General features: G+C 36.3%; 1 protein-coding gene across 3 annotated transcripts in view; it reads left to right on the top strand.

Moving 5' to 3' along the window:
- Nucleotides 1–17,989, top strand: part of LOC135125119 (3'-5' RNA helicase YTHDC2-like) — a 35,683-nt gene that overhangs the window by 4,942 nt on the left and 12,752 nt on the right. For 2 of the 3 annotated variants that reach the window (XM_064050473.1, XM_064050474.1), the window contains exon 2: nt 8,689–10,019. In XM_064050473.1, coding sequence (XP_063906543.1) covers nt 8,702–10,019 — 1,318 coding nt within the window. In that variant the 5' untranslated portion in view covers nt 8,689–8,701. Of the gene's footprint in view, nt 1–8,410; nt 8,652–8,688; nt 10,020–17,989 lie in introns of those variants that run through there. The other variant, XM_064050471.1, reaches the window with a different exon arrangement.

Genomic DNA, 17,989 nt, shown 5'->3' with positions numbered 1-17,989 from the left:
AAAATATTTCAGTAACTTTCAAATAAGTAGCTAAACATATATTTAAATTACTATTATTATTATTAATAGTTTTGGGTGGTTTTAGGATAATGTTCCTGAACTGAAAATTTTCGGATTTAATCTCATGGAAAAAATAAAAACTTACATAAGTGAAGGTTCCATAAGTTAGATTGATTACTTTTCCTGCCGTTAAGATAAGTGGTATTTTAGAACGTTCCATAATAATTAATAACGTTCTTCTTATTTTGACGTCATATTGGTACCAAGGCCCCATGTAAATGGCACTCATCAATCCGCTATTCTACAATACATAAAAAATAACAAAATTTAACTACAGATATCAAAAAAATACCTCTTCGTATAGCAAAGTCCCGAAATGGCAGTAAAAAAATAGCTGAAATGCTATTATAAAATAGGTGATGATGTAAGTAGCAAACTCCATACTGAACGAAGAAACCTAAAACCCATCCGTAGTACCACAAAGAACAAAATTTCTACCAACCAGAGTCAATCCAATGCAAGAATAGCACAAAGCGATCGTAGTTCCAGCAGTTTGGCAAAAAATACACCAAGAAAAGCAGTTTTCGTACTCGGAAAAAAAACTAAAATAGTTAGATATTAAAGTAACTCGGGTACGCCTCGTATACCTACTTACTGTAAAATGTTATTATGATGTATAACACACCGCCTCAGAATTTCAGACACGTTTTCAAAATTAACACGACAAAACTGGTTTTCCGTTTCTTTTTCAATAAGGTGTTGTAAATTGTACTTGAGGATTTTTATCTGACTGGCGGCGTGATAAGACAAACCCCCGATTAAAGGTTCCATCATCTCCGAAACCAGTGCGAAATAAAAAGCCACTACAACTTCCAATTTCACCAAATAAAACAAACCCATTTGGTACTAACCCATAACTGTGTACAAATAAGTCGCATAAAACGTCACCGGTCCCGACCTCACGTTATATGGAAGCCAGAGACTAAGCGGAAGTCTTAGTTTACTTTCAAAAAACGGCAAAACACTCCACCAAGTTGCCGTAAAAGTGACTATTACAGTGTAAATTTTGACATTTCGTTTGCACACCCGAAAACAGTTTTCAGTGATTCTCTTCTCTTCGTGGTGTTTCGGAGCGAAGCAGTCATCCCCAAAAAATTCAATACACTCCTTGATTCTTCGTCCTTTTACAAAAAACGGCAGAATCTTCAAACAGCCAGCTGTGCCTTCGGCTAAAAATACAAACATTTGGTTGATTTGCATCAAATCGAGATTTTTTTCGACGACGAGATTAATGAAGACGGATATGATGCACAACACGGTCAAAAAGTATGAAGAGTATGTCCAGATTTTGAAAAATTTTGACTGATTTGAATCGTGATACAGACCAACATGTTTGAAAAGAGTTATGATTAGACTGAAACTGTCTGTGATGCTGTGTGTCATGGTGGGTAGTCTTTTGTGAAATGTGGCGTTCGTGATGGGTTCTCGAGTTCTTTCTGATCGATAAAACCACTAATTACAGGATTAAACTTTATGTGTAAATTATGTATTAAAGACAGCTTAGAAGATCAAAGCTGAGATATGAAAAATTAAATTGTTTTACTTTGTATTCATTTACTTTTAATCTACTCGCTTCTTTTCTAAATCTTTAAAATTTTAATCAATAATGGCTTAATAGGGATGAATTTCTTCTAACTTTAAATCATGCATAAGGTTTAACTATTGGAAACTAGTTTTGTTACAAGATTCTATTTAGATTGCTAGAGGAGGTATAATAATGTTTTAATTTTTTTTACGAAAAAATGACATTAATATAGATGTATTGTACAAGAAACTGCAACTTTTTTTATGTCACAAACCCCTGAAAACATTCAATTGACAAAAAAAAATTCTTCATGATGTAGATTACGAAAAAAAACGTAATTCTATAAAAGTAAAATTGGCAACACTAATTAATAAAACAAGCTGTTATTTTTCATTCATAATAAGCCCCAAAAACATTTAATAAGACATTTATAAATTATAAACAAAAACAAAACCAACGACAGAAAAATCCATTAAAGTAAACTCGTGATGTTTCCAAATTTTGATCATTTTTTGTAAAAGTTAGTCATTAGTACCTGCTAAGATAAGACTGACTTTGGCTAATGAGATACCTTCTAAAAAAAAAGGGAGGGTGGGTGGGCGGGGCTAGTACCTGCTAGGATAAGAGTGATTTCGGCAAATGACATACCCGCTAAGAAAATAGAGGGCTAAAACTGACCCCACCCACGTCCGCTTTTGAATTTCATTGTTTTTTGATTAGATGAAAACTGGATTTAATTTTGTCAAATGGTCGAATCTATGCTTAAAAAAATTCAAAGTGCCCCGCCCATCCAGTCGATTTTCCTCCTGATCACTCATTCTATTGGACAAACGGGGAATTTTATTGTGACAAACAACGAAATGTGGATAAAAAACGTAAAACTAATCCCACCCATCACCGCTTTTAAATTTCATTGGTTTTTTTGATTAGACTGAATTTTACTACGTCTAGGAAAAGAGAGGGTGGGTGGGCGGGGCTAGTACCTCAAGATTGTTTTAATTAAAAAAAAAGACGGGGTGCTGAAATTAACTCAAAAACAAGTCAGTTCAGGATTTTCCAAAAATAGAACAACAAAATCATGGGCTTCCAAAATAATACACTGAATCCTTTTAAATTTAGCCGGAAACAAAACAATAATAATATTAATAACAATAATAATACTTTATTAGCTACGGAATATACAATCAGCCATTAGCTTTGTCAAAATTCAAAATTAACATAAAACAAATGCACAAAATATAAAAATTAACAATACAAACATTACATTTGCGAATAATATATTTGAGCATACACTTCACTTTAACTCAGGATAATTTTGGAAACCGCATTATCAATTTGCCTAAGCAACATTATTAAAGAATTCATCCATTGAGTAAATGCTGTGTGAAGCAGGAAAGCTTTAATTTTTTTTTTAATAAAGTATAAAATATTATATATTTTGACAAAACACTAGTAGGATCTAGAACTAAACCTTCTCGGAGGCCTCAAGTGTCTTTTTTCAAAAATATTAAATCTTCTAGGGGCTTCCAACTTTCTTTTTTAAAAATGTAAAATCTTCTCGGGAGCCCTAAATATCGTTTTTTAATGTGATACCTACTCGGGGGTCCCAACTGTCTTTTTTTAAGAATGTGAAACCTTCTCGGGGGTTCCAATTTTCTCTCTAAAAATGTAGAACCTTCTCAAGGGCGCCAAATGTCTTTTTTTTTAATGTGAAACCTTTTTGAGGGTTTCAACTGTCTTTTTTTTTAATGTAAAACCTTCTCGGGGCGTAGAGAAGCGGGAAAACACCCTGATATGGACTTGGGGAAGGTACAATGGGCCTAAACTGGCTACGGTCAACACCCAAAAATTTACAATCCAGAATCCAGTACCATTTCCGGGGCCCAAATATATATATTTTTTTTAATGTTGAACCTTCGCGGGGGTCCCAACTGTCTTTTTTAAAATTGTAAAAACTTCTCAGGAGCGCCAAATCCCTTTCTTAAGAATGTGAAACCTTCTCGTGGTCCCAACTGTCTATTTTTAAGAATGTGAAACTCTCTCGGGGGTCCCAACTGTCTTTTTTAAAAATGTAAAACCTCCTCGGGGGCGCCAAATTTGTTTTTTATTTTTTAATGTGAAACCTTCTCGGAGGTTCCAACTGTCTTTTTTGAAATTGTAAAACCTTCTCCGAGGCCCCAGATATATTTTTTTAATGTGAAACTTTCTCGGGGGCCCCAACTCTCTAAAAATGTAAAACATTCTCAGGGGCGCCCAATCTCTTTCTTAAGAATGTGAAACCTTCTCGGGGGTCCCAACTGTTTTTTTTAAGAATGTGAAACCTTCTCGGGGGTCCCAACTGTCTTTTTTAAAAATGTAAAACCTTCTCGGGGGCGCCAAATGTGTTTTTTATTTATTAATGTGAAACATTCTCGGAGGTCCCAACTGTCTTTTTTTGAAATTGTAAAACCTTCTCGGGGGCCCTAGATATATTTTTTTTAATGTGAAACCTTCTCGGGGGCCACAACTCTCTTTTTTAAAAATGTAAAACCTTCTCGGGGGTCCCAACTCTCTTTTTTAAAAATGTGAAACCTTCTCAGGGGCGCCAAATCCCTTTCTTAAGAATGTGAAACCTTCTCGGGAGTTCCAACTGTCTTTTTTTAAGAATGTGAAACCTTCTCGGGGAGCCCAACTCTCTTTTTTAAAAATATAAAACCTTCTCAGGGGCGCCAAATTCCTTTATTAAGAATGTGAAACCTTCTCGAGGGTCCCAACTGTCTTTTTTTAAGAATGTTAAACCTTGTCGGGGGCACTGAATGTCTTTTTTTAATGTGTAATCTTCTCGGGAATCCCAATTGTCTTTTTTGAAATTGTAAAACCTTCTCGGGGCTCCAAATATATTTTTTTTAATGTGAAACCTTCTCGGAGGTCCCAACTCTCTTTTTTAAAAATGTAAAACCTTCTCAGGGACGCCAAATCCCTTTCTTAAGAATGGGAAACCTTCTCGGCAGTCCCAACTGTCTTTTTTTAAGAATGTGAAACCTTCTCGGGGGTCCCAACTGTTTTTCTTAAAAATGTGAAACCTTCTCAGGGGCGCCAAATCCCTTTCTTAAGAATGTGAAACCTTTTCGGGAGTTCCAACTCTCTTTTTTTAAGAATGTGAAACCTTCTCGGGAGTCCCAACTGTCTTTTTTTAAGAATGTGAAACCTTCTCAGGGGCGCCAAATCTCTTTTTTAAAAATGTGAAACCTACTCACGGGCGCCAAATCCCTTTCTTAAGAATGTGAAACCTTCTCGGGAGTTCCAACTGTCTTTTTTTAAGAATGTGAAACCTTCTCGGGGGTCCCAATTGTCTCTTTTGAAATTGTAAAACCTTCTCGGGGCTCCAAATATATATTTTTTAATGTGAAACCTTCTCGGAAGTCCCAACTCTCTTTTTTAAAAATGTAAAACCTTCTCGGGGGCCCCAACTCTCTTTTTTAAAAATGTAAAACCTTCCCAGGGGCGCCAAATCTCTTTTTTAAAAATGTGAAACCTTCTCACGGGCGCCAAATCCCTTTCTTAAGAATATGAAAACTTCTCGGGGGTCCCAACTGTCTTTTTTAAAAATGTGAAACCTTTTCAGGGGCGCCAACTCTCTTTCTTAAGAATGTGAAATCTTCTCGGGGATCTCAACTGTCTTTTTATAAGAATGTGAAACCTTCTCGGGGGTCCCAACTGTTTTTCTTAAAAATGTGAAACCTTCTCAGGGGCGCCAAATCCCTTTCTTAACAATGTGAAACCTTCTCGGGGGTCCCAACTGTCTTTTTTAAAAATGTAAAACCTTCTCACGGGCGCCAAATCCCTTTCTTAAGAATGTGAAACCTTCTCGATGGTCCCAACTGTCTTTTTTAAAAATGTGAAACCTTCTCGGGGGTTCCAACTGTCTTTTAAAAATGTAAAACCTTCTCAGGGGCGCTAAATATCTTTTTTTAAGAATGTGAAACCTTCTCGGGGGTCCAACTGTCTTTTTTTAACAATGTGAAACCTTCTCGGGGGTCCCAACTGTCTTTTTTAAAAATGTAAAACCTTCTCACGGGCGCCAAATCCCTTTCTTAAGAATGTGAAACCTTCTCGAGGGTCCCAACTGTCTTTTTTAAAAATGTGAAACCTTCTCAGGGGCGCCAAATCCCTTTCTTAAGAATGTGAAACCTTCTCGGGATTCCCAACTGTCTTTTTTTAAAAATGTGAAACCTTCTCGGGGGTTCCAACTGTCTTTTAAAAATGTAAAACCTTCTCAGGGGCGCCAAATATCTTTTTTTAAGAATATGAAACCTTCTCGGGGGTCCAACTGTCTTTTTTTAACAATGTGAAACCTTCTCGGGGGTCCCAACTGTCTTTTTTAAAAATGTGAAACCTTCTCAGGGGCGCCAAATCCCTTTCTTAAGAATGTGAAACCTTCTCGGGATTCCCAACTGTCTTTTTTTAAAAATGTGAAACCTTCTCGGGGGTTCCAACTGTCTTTTAAAAATGTAAAACCTTCTCAGGGGCGCCAAATATCTTTTTTTAAGAATATGAAACCTTCTCGGGGGTCCAACTGTCTTTTTTTAACAATGTGAAACCTTCTCGGGGGTCCCAACTGTCTTTTTTAAAAATGTAAAACCTTCTCAGGGGCACCAAATATCTTTTTTTAACAATGTGAAACCTTCTCGGAGGTCCGAACTGTCTTTTTTTAAGAATAAGAAACCTTCTCGGGGGCCCCAACTGTTTTTCTTAAAAATGTGAAACCTTCTCGGGGGTCCCAATTGTCTTTTTTAAAAATGTGAAATCTTCTTAGGAGCGCCAACTCTCTTTCTTAAGAATGTGAAACCTTCTCGGGGGTCCAAACTGTCTTTTTTAAAAATGTAAAACCTTCTCAGGGGCGCCAAATGTGTTGTTCATTTTTTAATGTGAAACCTTCTCGGGGGCCCCAACTCTTTTTTTAAAAAATGTAAAATCTTCTCAGGGGCGCCAAATCCCTTTCTTAAGAATGTGAAACCTTCTCGGGGGTCCCAACTGTCTTTTTTTAAAAATGTGAAACCTTCTCGGGAGTCCCAACTGTCTTTTTTTAACAATGTGAAACCTTCTCGGGGGTCCCAACTGTCTTTTAAAAATGTAAAACCTTCTCAGGGACGCCAAATATCTTTTTTTAAGAATGTGAAACCTTCTCGGGGGTCCAACTGTCTTTTTTTAACAATGTGAAACCTTCTCGGGGGTCCCAACTGTCTTTTTTAAAAATGTAAAACCTTCTCACGGGCGCCAAATCCCTTTCTTAAGAATGTGAAACCTTCTCGGGGGTCCCAACTGTCTTTTTTAAAAATGTGAAACCTTCTCAGGGGCGCCAAATCCCTTTCTTAAGAATGTGAAACCTTCTCGGGATTCCCAACTGTCTTTTTTTAAAAATGTGAAACCTTCTCGGGGGTTCCAACTGTCTTTTAAAAATGTAAAACCTTCTCAGGGGCGCCAAATATCTTTTTTTAAGAATGTGAAACCTTCTCGGGGGTCCAACTGTCTTTTTTTTAACAATGTGAAAACTTCTCGGGGGTCCCAACTGTCTTTTTTAAAAATGTAAAACCTTCTCAGGGGCACCAAATATCTTTTTTTTAACAATATGAAACCTTCTCGGAGGTCCCAACTGTCTTTTTTTAAGAATAAGAAACCTTCTCGGGGGTCCCAATTGTCTTTTTTAAAAATGTGAAATCTTCTCAGGAGCGCCAACTCTCTTTCTTAAGAATGTGAAACCTTCTCGGGAGTCCAAACTGTCTTTTTTAAAAATGTAAAACCTTCTCAGGGGCGCCAAATGTGTTTTTTATTTTTTAATGTGAAACCTTCTCGGGGGTCCCAACTCTTTTTTTTTTTTTAATGTAAAACCTTCTCAGGGGCGCCAAATCCCTTTCTTAAGAATGTGAAACCTTCTCGGGGGTCCCAACTGTCTTTTAAAAATGTAAAACCTTCTCAGGGACGCCAAATATCTTTTTTTAAGAATGTGAAACCTTCTCGGGGGTCCAACTGTCTTTTTTTAACAATGTGAAACCTTCTCGGGGGTCCGTCCCAACTGTCTTTTTTAAAAATGTAAAACCTTCTCAGGGGCACCAAATATCTTTTTTTAAGAATGTGAAACCTTCTCGGGGGTCCAACTGTCTTTTTTTTTAATGTAAAACTCAGGGGCTCCAAATGTCTTTTTTGAAAATGTAAAACCTTCTCGGGGGGCCCAACTGTCTTTTAAAAATGTAAAACCTTCTCGGTATTTCTATGTATCTAGAGATTCTTGTTGTATTAAACATTTGTTAGTGGTGAATTTTATTTAAATAATAATGTTTTTATTAAAATCAAGATATACCATAAATTAATTCAAAATACGGTCCTTTTTAACAAAAACCAACAATTATTGAAAACAATTTATAAAAATGGTACAAATATGTGTTTTTAGGTATCAACGGAAAAGCAGTGAATTTATTCACATTCTTAAAAACAAAGACAAATTGCAGTTAGAATTACACATATTAACAAGAATAATATTCAGTAATATTGTGTCTACCCAATCCATTTTAGTGACGTGTTCTATAGTAATAGATCGTTTTGGAGTTGCCCCATTAATAAAATTTGACTTTTTTATTGATCAGGTAAATTTGGGGAAGAATTGCTGGTTGCATTTCGGCCAACAAATGGCGGGTAATTCAAACTTGCCTGTCGTCCAACGGTCCACCTAAATAATCTCTATTTATGTTTCTTCATGATGTATTTGTCAATTTAGATAAAAAAATCGTTTTGAATTTTCGCTTCATTTTCAAAAAAATATAAACACTTAAATTTGTGACGTCCCTCAAGCCATCACCCCGCCAAATATTTTGAGCGCCACTGACTTTCCATTTTGTTGACATTACGTCAACTGCCACTGACAGTTATAAAATTGAGGTTATGTAAACCCAAACTTTGAAAACAATTAATATAAATGCACTAATTTAACGTAAACTCAGCACAATTTACCAAATCGCAACGACACGCCACTTTCTTCTCCATATTTGCCACACTTTCCCAAAATGTCATCCCGAATGAAAAAGAAAAACAGGTCAGAAAATCACCTTGTCACTAATATCCCGCTAAAGTCACTCTTCCAGGATGTCCTGGCTCGAACGCGTGGACCCCGACGTCCTCGAAGCCACCTCCGAGAATTTCCGCATCGAAGTCGACAAAGCCTTCCAGGCCTTCCTCTCCGATGACTCCAACAAAGAATATTCGTTCCCGCCGAACCTGAACAACTTCGAACGCAAACACATCCACCAGAAGGCCGCCATGCATAATTTGGTGTCGCGGTCGCACGGGAAAGACCCTAACAGAGTCCTAACAATTTACAAAAAAGGTCACAAATCAAACTTCGAGTCGTTTTATATCGATATTTCCGCGGAGTCGGCTCGCGAGTTGGAGAGGGTCATGCAGTCGTACACTATAGACAATCCGTATAAGAACACAGTGAGGTTGAATTGTTGCGATAAGGTTTTCGGGAAGTTGTCGCTGGGGCCGCCGCCGGAGGTGTCCGAGGCTAGACCGACCCCCCACATTCGGAACTTCCAACAACAACTCCCTATATACGAAATGCGGAACACTATAGTGTCGAAAGTTAGGAGCAACGACGTGTTGATCCTGTCGTCGGAAACAGGTTCCGGTAAAACTACTCAAATTCCTCAGTATATCATGGACGATGCGAGACAAAGGGGCGAACGGTGTCGCATTTTGTGTACTCAACCTCGCCGAATTTCCGCGGTTTCAGTGGCGGAGCGCGTGGCTCAAGAGCGGGGCGCCAGTGTCGGCGAAACCGTCGGCTACCACATCCGCCTCGAGTCCAAACTAGGAACCAACTGCAACCTAATCTACTGTACAAACGGAGTCCTAATCAGGAGTTTAATGTCCGGCGACCGCGTCCTCTCCTCCCTCACCCACATCATCATCGACGAAGTGCACGAGCGCGACAAGCTTTCCGATTTCCTGTTAATTTGTTTGAAGGAGAGTCTTCGGAAAGGGGTTAAAATCAAGCTGGTTTTGATGTCCGCGACGATCAATGTGGACAAGTTCCAGTCGTACTTCGACGGAGCGGAGATGCTCTCCATTCCCGGGCGACTGTTCAACATCAAGCAGCTGTTCTTGGACGACGTGCTGGAGTTGACGGGGTACGACGCGGTGGTCCTCGAGACGAAAAGTTTGTTTAGTGAGAATTCGGTGTTTCTGACTGAGGAGCAGAATTCGCAGTACGATGATGTGATTATGCAGTGCATGCATTGCTTGGGGCTAGAGAGGGAGCAAGCTTGGGCGCAATTGTTGCATTATTTGTTGTCGGATGGGATGCCGGTGAACTACCAGCACTCGGAGAATGGGTTGACGGCGCTGATGGCGGCGGTGTATCAGGATAATATCGACATTGTTGAGAAGCTTGTCACTTTTGGTGAGTAGGAGCGAAGTGCATGTGTGTAGAGCAGGCTTTGAATTTTTTTGATATACATATTATGTTTTATCGGGCAGACTATCTTGCGTCCTTCCAGTGTTGCCATATTATAATCAGTGATACTATTATTGTAGATAGGAATTTTAAAATACGTGTGCATAAAGTTGGCAACCCTGAATGAATTAAGTGCCAAGTGACTATTTATTGTTTGTAATTTTTACTCAGGTTGGCAACATATTCAAAATTTTTAATGGCACACTTGATTGTTAAATTAAAATTATGGCACAAAGTCAGGTTGCTGTCAATAATTCAGAATTGCCAAAATAAAAATTTGTTTCAGAGTTTTTGAGTATCGTGTTATTCAAAGAATACTATGTATGTTGTTAAGAAATAAACGCAAAATATAAGCCCCGCCCACCCGCCCTGTCTCAATTCTGATGATTTTTTTTATTCGTCGTTAGCCAAGAGGGCGGAGCCTAATTGCAAAATCCATAACGCCTTACAACAATTTACCATTCTAAACGTGTTTTACGTTTCTAAGAATAAAAAAAATCATCACAATTGAGATAGGGTGGGTGGGCGGGGTCTATATTTTTCCTTTTTCTCTTAATATACATAGTATTCTTTGAACAACACGATACTCAAAAGCATGTTTTTAATTTCTTGTAAAGAAATACAATTTTTTGCAGTTAAGCTCCGCCTCTTTGGTTCACGGTGAATACAACAAATCATCACAATTGAGTTAGGGCAGGTGGGCGGGCTTACAGTTTGCCTTTTTGTTTGAATATGTGTAGACTTGTTTTCACAATATGAAACTTAAAACATGTTTAAAATGGAAAATTTGTATAAGGAAATATCGATTTTGCAATTAGGCTCCGCCCCATAATTGCAAAATCCATATTTCCTTACAAAAAAAACATTTTAACCATGTTTTAAGTTTCTTGTGAAAAAATGGCTATGTATATTAAGAAAAAAGGGCAAAATATAAGCCCCACCCACCCACCCTATCTCAATTCTCATGATTTTTTTCATTCATCGTGAGTCGAGAGGCGGAGCTTAATTGCTAAATCCATATTCTTTTACAAACATTTACCATTTCAAACGTGTTTTAACTTTTAAGAATAAAAAAATCATCACAATTGAGATTGGGTGGGTGGGCGGGGTTTATATTTCGCCTGTTTGTCTTAATATGCATAGTATTTTTTGAATAAGATGATACTCAAAACATGTTTTTAATTTTTTGTAAAGAAATAAGTATTTTGCAGTTAAGCTCCGCCCTCTTGGTTCACGGCGAATAAAAAAAAATCATCAGAATTGAAATAGGGCGGGTGGGCGGGCTTACATTTTGCCTTTTTGTTTTAATATGTGTAGACTTGTTATCACAACATGAAACTTAAAACATGTTTAAAATGGAAAATTTGTATAAGGAAACATCAACTATGCTATTAGGCTCCGCCCCATAATTGCAAAAGCCATATTTCCTTACAAAAAGCCATTTTAACCATGTTTTAAGTTTCTTGTGAAAAAATGGCTATGTATATTAAGAAAAAAGGGCAAAATATAAGCCCCGCCCACCCGCCCTATCTCAATTCTGATGATTTGTTTCATTCATCGTGAGTCGAGTGGCGGAGCTTAATTGTAAAATCCTTATTTTTCTACGAGAAATTACCATGTGAAATAGGTAATCGTGTTATACATACAAATAAAACTAAATGTATTAATCAAAAAATAAAACCAAAGAGAAGCCCCACCCACCCGCCCTATCTCAGTTGTGATGATTTTTTTATTCGTCGTGAGCCAAGAGGGCGGAGCCTAATTGCAAAATCCATATTTCCTTAGAAAAATTTACCATTTTAAACGTGTTTTCAGTTTCTAAGAATAAAAAAAAATCATCACAATTTAGATTGGGTGGGTGGGCGGGGTCTATATTTTTCCTTTTTCTCTTAGTATACATAGTATTCTTTGAACAAGACGGTACTCAAAAGCATGTTTTTAATTTCTTGTAAAGAAATAAAGTTTTTTGCATTTAAGCTCCGCCCCCTTGATTCACGGCGAATAAAAAAAATCATCACAATTGAGACAGGGCGGGTGGGCGGGCTTACCTTTTGCCTTTTTGTTTTAATATGTGTAGACTTCTTTTCACAACATAAAACTTTAATCATGTTTAAAATGGAAAATTTGTAAAGAAATATCGATTTTGCAATTAGGCTCCGCCCCATACTTGCAAAATCCATATTTCCTTACAAAAAACTATTTTAACCATGTTTTAAGTTTCTTGTGAAAAAATGGCTGTGTATATTAAGAAAAAAAGGACGAAATATGAACCCCGCCCACCCACCCTATCTCAATTCTCATGATTTTTTTCATTCATCGTGAGTCGAGAGGCGGAGCTTAATTGCTAAATCCATATTCTTTTACAAACATTTACCATTTCAAACGTGTTTTAACTTTTAAGAATAAAAAAATCATCACTATTGAGATTGGGTGAGTGGGCGGGGTTTATATTTCGACTGTTTGTCTTAATATGCATAGTATTTTTTGAATAAGACGATACTCAAAACATGTTTTTAATTTTTTGTAAAGAAATAAGTATTTTGCAGTTAAGCTCCGCCTTCTTGGTTCACGGCGAATAAAAAAAATCTTCACAATTGAGATAGGGCGGGTGGGCGGGCTTACATTTTGTCTTTTTGTTTTAATATGTGTAGACTTGTTATCACAACATGAAACTTAATGTATGTTTAAAATGGAAAATTTGTATAAGGAAATATCGATTTTTGCAATTAGGCTCCGCCCCATAATTGCAAAATCCATATTTCCTTACAAAAAAAAACATTTTAACCATGTTTGAAGTTTCTTGTGAAAAAATGGCCATGTATATTAAGAAAAAAGGGCAAAATATAAGCCCCGCCCACCCGCCCTATCTCAATTCTGATGATTTGTTTTATTCATCGTGAGTCGAGGGGCGGAGCTTAATTGCAAAATCGATATTTCCCTATACAAAATGTAAGCCCGCCCACCCACCCTGTCTCAATTGTGATGATTTTTGTATTCGTCGTGAGCCAAGAGGGTGGAGCTTAATTGCAAAATCCTTATTTCTCTACAAGAAATAAAAAACATGTTTCTGGGTATCGTGTTTAAAGAATACTACGTATATTCAGAAAAAACAAGCCAAAAATTAATTCCCACCCATATCCACTCTAAGCTCAGTGTGGTGAATTTTTCATTCGTTGACAGACCTAGGGGCGGAGCCTAATTGCAAAATCCATATTTCCTTACAAAAATTTACCATTTTAATAAACGTGTTTTAAGTAGTTAAGAATAAAAAAAAATCATTACAATTAAGATGGGGTGGGTGGGCGGGGTTTATATTTCACCTGTTTTTCTTAATATGCATAGTATTTTTTGATCGACACGATACTCAAAAACATGTTTTTAATTTCTTCTACAGAAATAAGGATTTTGCAGTTAAGCTTGACGCACGGCGAATAAAAAAAATCATCACAATCGAGATAGGGCGGGTGGGCGGGCATATATTTTCCTCTTTGTTTTAATATGTGTAGACTTTTGTTCACTATAATAAACTTAAAACATGTTCAAAGTGGAAAAGTTATATACGGAAATATCGACTTTGCAATTAGGCTCCGCCCCATAATTGTAAAATCCATATTTCCTTGCAAGAAACCATGTTTTAAGTTTCTTGTTGAGAAAAAACGGCTATGTATATTAAGCAAAAAGGGCAAAATATAAGCCCCGCCCACCCACCCTATCTCAATTCTGACGATTTATTTTATTCATCGTGAGCCAAGAGGGCGGAGCCTAATTGCAAAATCCATACTCTTTTACAAAAATTTACCATTTCAAACATGTTTTAACTTTTAAGAATAAAAAAAATCATCACAATTGAGATTGGGTGGGTGGGCGGGGTTTATATTTTACCTTTTTTCCAACATATATGGTATTCTTTGAACAAACCGGTACTCAAAGTTTTAATTTCTTGCAAAGAAATAGGTATTTTGCAGTTAAGCTCCGCCCCCTTTGTTCACGGCGAGTAAAAAAAATCATCACATTTGAGACAGGGCGGGTGGGCGGGCTTACCTTTTTGTTTTAATATGTGTAGACTTCTTTTCACAACATGAAAATTTAATCATGTTTAAAATGGAAAATTTGTAAGGAAATATCGATTTTGCAATTAGGCTCCGCCTCATAATTGCAAAATCCATATTTCCTTACAAAAAACTATTTTAACCATGTTTTAAGTTTCTTGTGAAAAAATGGCTATGTATATTAAGAAAAAAGGGCAAAATATAAGCCCCGCCCACCTGCCCTATCTCAATTCTGATGATTTGTTTCATTCATCGTGAGTCGAGGGGCGGAGCTTAATTGTAAAATCCTTATTTTTCTACGAGAAATTACCATGTGAAATAGGTAATCGTGTTATACAAAGAAAACTAAATGTATTAATTAAAAAAGAAAACCAGACGAGAAGCCTCACCCATCCGTCTCGATCTTAATCGTAATTAATTTTTCATTCGTTGTCAGACCGAGGGGCGGAGCGTAATTGCAAAAACGATATTTCCCTATACAAAATGTAAGCCCGCCCACCCGCCCTCTCTCAATTGTGATAATTTTTTATTCGCCATGAACCAAGGAGGCGGAGCTTAACTGGAAAATGCTTATTTCTTTACTATAAATTAAAAACATGTTTCTGAGTATCGTGTTGTTCAAAGAATACGATGTATATTAAGAGAAAAAGGAAAAATATAGACCCCGCCCACCCACCCTATCTCAATTGTGATTATTTTTTATTCGTCGTGAGCCAATGGGGCGGGGCTTAATTGCAAAATCTATATTTTCATAAAAAAATTACCATTTTAAACGTGTTTTAATTATCTAAGAATAAAAGAAAAGCATCACAATTGAGAAGGGGTGGGTGGGCGGGGTTATATATTTCGCCTATTTTTCCTAATATACTTAGTATTCTTTGAACAACACGAAACTCAAAAACATGTTTTTAATTTCGTGCAGAGAAATAAAGATTTTGCAGTTAAGCTCCGCCCCCTTGACTCACGGCGAATAAAAAAATCCTCACATTCGAGATAGGGTGGGTGGGCGGGCATATATTTTGCCTCTTTGTTTTAATGTGTGTAGACTTCTTTTCACTACAAGAAATTTAAAACATGTTGACAGTGGAAAATGTATTAATTTTACAGTTAGGCTCCGCCCCATAATTGTAAAATCCATATTTCTTTGCAAAAAACCATTTTGACCATGTTTTAAGTTTCTTGTTGTGAAAAAATGGATATGTATATTAAGGAAAAAAGGGCAAAATATAAGCCCCGTCCACCCACCCGATCTCAATTCTGACAATTTTTTTATTCATCGTGAGCCGTATTGTAAAATCCTTATTTTTCTACGAGAAATTACCATGTAAAATATGTTCTTAAATGATCGTGTTATACAAAGAAAACCAAAAGAGAAGCCCCACCTATTCGTCTCGATCTTAATCGTGATGAATTTTTCATTCGTTGACAGACCTGGGGGCGGAGCGTAATACTAATTTACCATTTTAAACACGTTTTAAGTTTCTTGTTGTGAAAAAATGACTACACATATTAAGGAAAAAAGGCAAAATGTAGCCCCGCCCACCCACCCTATCTCAATTGTGATAATTTTTTTATGCGTCGTGAGCCAAGAGGGCGGAGCCTAATTGCAAAATCCATACTTTCCTACAAAAATTTACCGTTTTACGCGTGCTTAGTGACTCACCCTGTATATCATTAGCCTCTCTCTAGGTTTTATAACCACGCAACACAATTATGTTATTTTTTAGATCTGTACTGCAATATTTTATCGAGAGATAAATAGAAGTACGCGCTTTATTGTGTATCTATTAAATCAAATTTTGATATACAGGGTGTTTATAAAAAATCTTAAACGTTACAATTTTTAAATATCGACATTTCAGTTAAAACAAAAATACAAAAACTATCAATTTTAAATGAAGAAAATGTTTAACAAAAAAAGGAAGAAAGCAAAAAACAAAATTATCTTTTAACGAAATATGGTACCACAGATTTTAAAAATAACCCTACTATATTATGTTGTGTGTTACGTCTTAAAAACAGAACACCCTGTATAGCTGAAAGTAATTTGAGTATATGGTCCCCAATGAGCCTTAGAACTGTAATCTAATACGATAATGAGGAACATACGCTTAGTGACTCACCCATATACAGGGTGTTGACTAAATATGAGACAAAAATTCAAGGGGTTATTTCTTGGGGTATTTTAAGATTTTTTGTGCTTACATGATTTTCAGAAAGATCTTCAATTATCCGATTTCTTAAATCTTGTGTGAGGATCGAGTACTTTTATTTTTGTTTTATCGCCCCGAATATTCGAAACAACGTTTTTCCGAAAGTCATTCAAGAATAAAAAATCTTTAAATAAACTAAAGAGTAATCCCCCAAATTTTTACCACATGTTTAGTAAACACCATGTATATACCGGGTGTCTGGAAAATGGCAGATCAACTCTTGACGTTAAGTACGCGGGTTTCGGGAGTCCCAAAAAAAAAAAAATTTTTAGCATGTAGATTATGAATAAAACGTAATTTTATAAAAGTAAAAGTAGCTGCCAAGATAAGACTGATTTTGGCTAAGGAGATACCTTCTAAGAAAAGAGAGGGTGGGTGGGCGGGGCTAGTACCTGCTAGGATAAGACTGATTTTGACAAATGAGATCTCTAAGAAAATAGGGGGCGGATGGGCGGGGCCAGTACCTGCTAAAATCCGTTTCATCTTAGAAGCTACTAGCCCCACCCACCCACCACCCTCCCTTTCCTTACAAGGTATCTCATCTGCCAAAATGCGTCTTATCGTAGCAGCGGTCAGCCCCGCCTACCCGTCCTCTCTTCTCTTAGAAGGTATGTCATTGGCCAAAATCAGTTTTATTTTAGCAGCTATTAGATAAGATAAGACTGATTTTGGCAAATCACATATCCTCTAAGAAAAGAGAGGGTGGGAGGGCGGGGCTAGTCAGGTACTAGCCCTGCCCTCCCACCCTCTTTTTTCTTAGAGGATATGTTATTTGCCAAAATCAGCCTTATCTTACCAGCTAAAACATTGAAAAATGGACAAATTAAAAATTAAAAAATCGAAAAATTGAAAAATCGTAAAATTGAAAAAAGATGTTTAGACTCATCGATTCATCAATGTTTCGTTTTTCAATATTTAGATACTTTAATTTTTCGAATTTTCAGTTTCCCATTTTTTTTTGTTTTTTAATTTCTTATTTTCTATTTGCTCGATTTTGAATTTTTCAGTTTCCCAGTTTTTTTCAATTTTTGAATGTTCCTCCTTCAGTGTTCTAATTTGTCAATTCATTGGTAAATTGAAAACTGAAAAATCGAAATATCGAAAAATTGAAAAATTAAAAGTAAAAAAATCGAAAAATTGCAAAACCGTAAAATTAAAAATGATATTTAGATTCATCAATTTTTCGGTTTTTCAATATTTAGTTACTTTAATTTTTCGAATTTCCAATTTAATCTTTTTTGTTTTTGAATTTTTCGATGTTACAATTTTTAGGTTTTTTTCTTTTTTTTCTTTTTCATTTTCTTAATTTTTAATTTTTCAGTTTCTCGATTCTGAACGTTTCAGTTTCTCTGTTTTGAGTTTTTCACTGTTTGAATGCTACAATTTGTCCTTTTTTTAATTTTTTAATTTCTCATTTTTTTCAAATTTTGTCTATTCCTCTATTTCAGTGTTTTGGTTAGCCAAATAATCCTTTTTCGGTTTTCAATTTTGGATTTTTTATTTTCCAATTGTTCAGTTTTTGCTGTTTCATTTTTTGATTTTTCAAAATTTTCAGTTTGAATAAATTTGTTCATAAAACTGGAAAAATCGGGAAATTGCAAAATCAAAAAATGAGAAAAAAAATCGAGAAATTGAGAAACCGAACAACTGATGA

Source organism: Zophobas morio, unplaced genomic scaffold, assembly GCF_036711695.1.
Source record: "Zophobas morio isolate AGI-343-1 ecotype UQ-CSIRO unplaced genomic scaffold, CSIRO_AGI_Zmor_V1 ptg000008l, whole genome shotgun sequence".
Taxonomy (NCBI): domain Eukaryota; kingdom Metazoa; phylum Arthropoda; class Insecta; order Coleoptera; family Tenebrionidae; genus Zophobas; species Zophobas morio.
The sequence above is the reverse complement of the archived record's forward strand: the minus strand, read 5'-3'. Positions and strand labels throughout refer to the sequence as shown.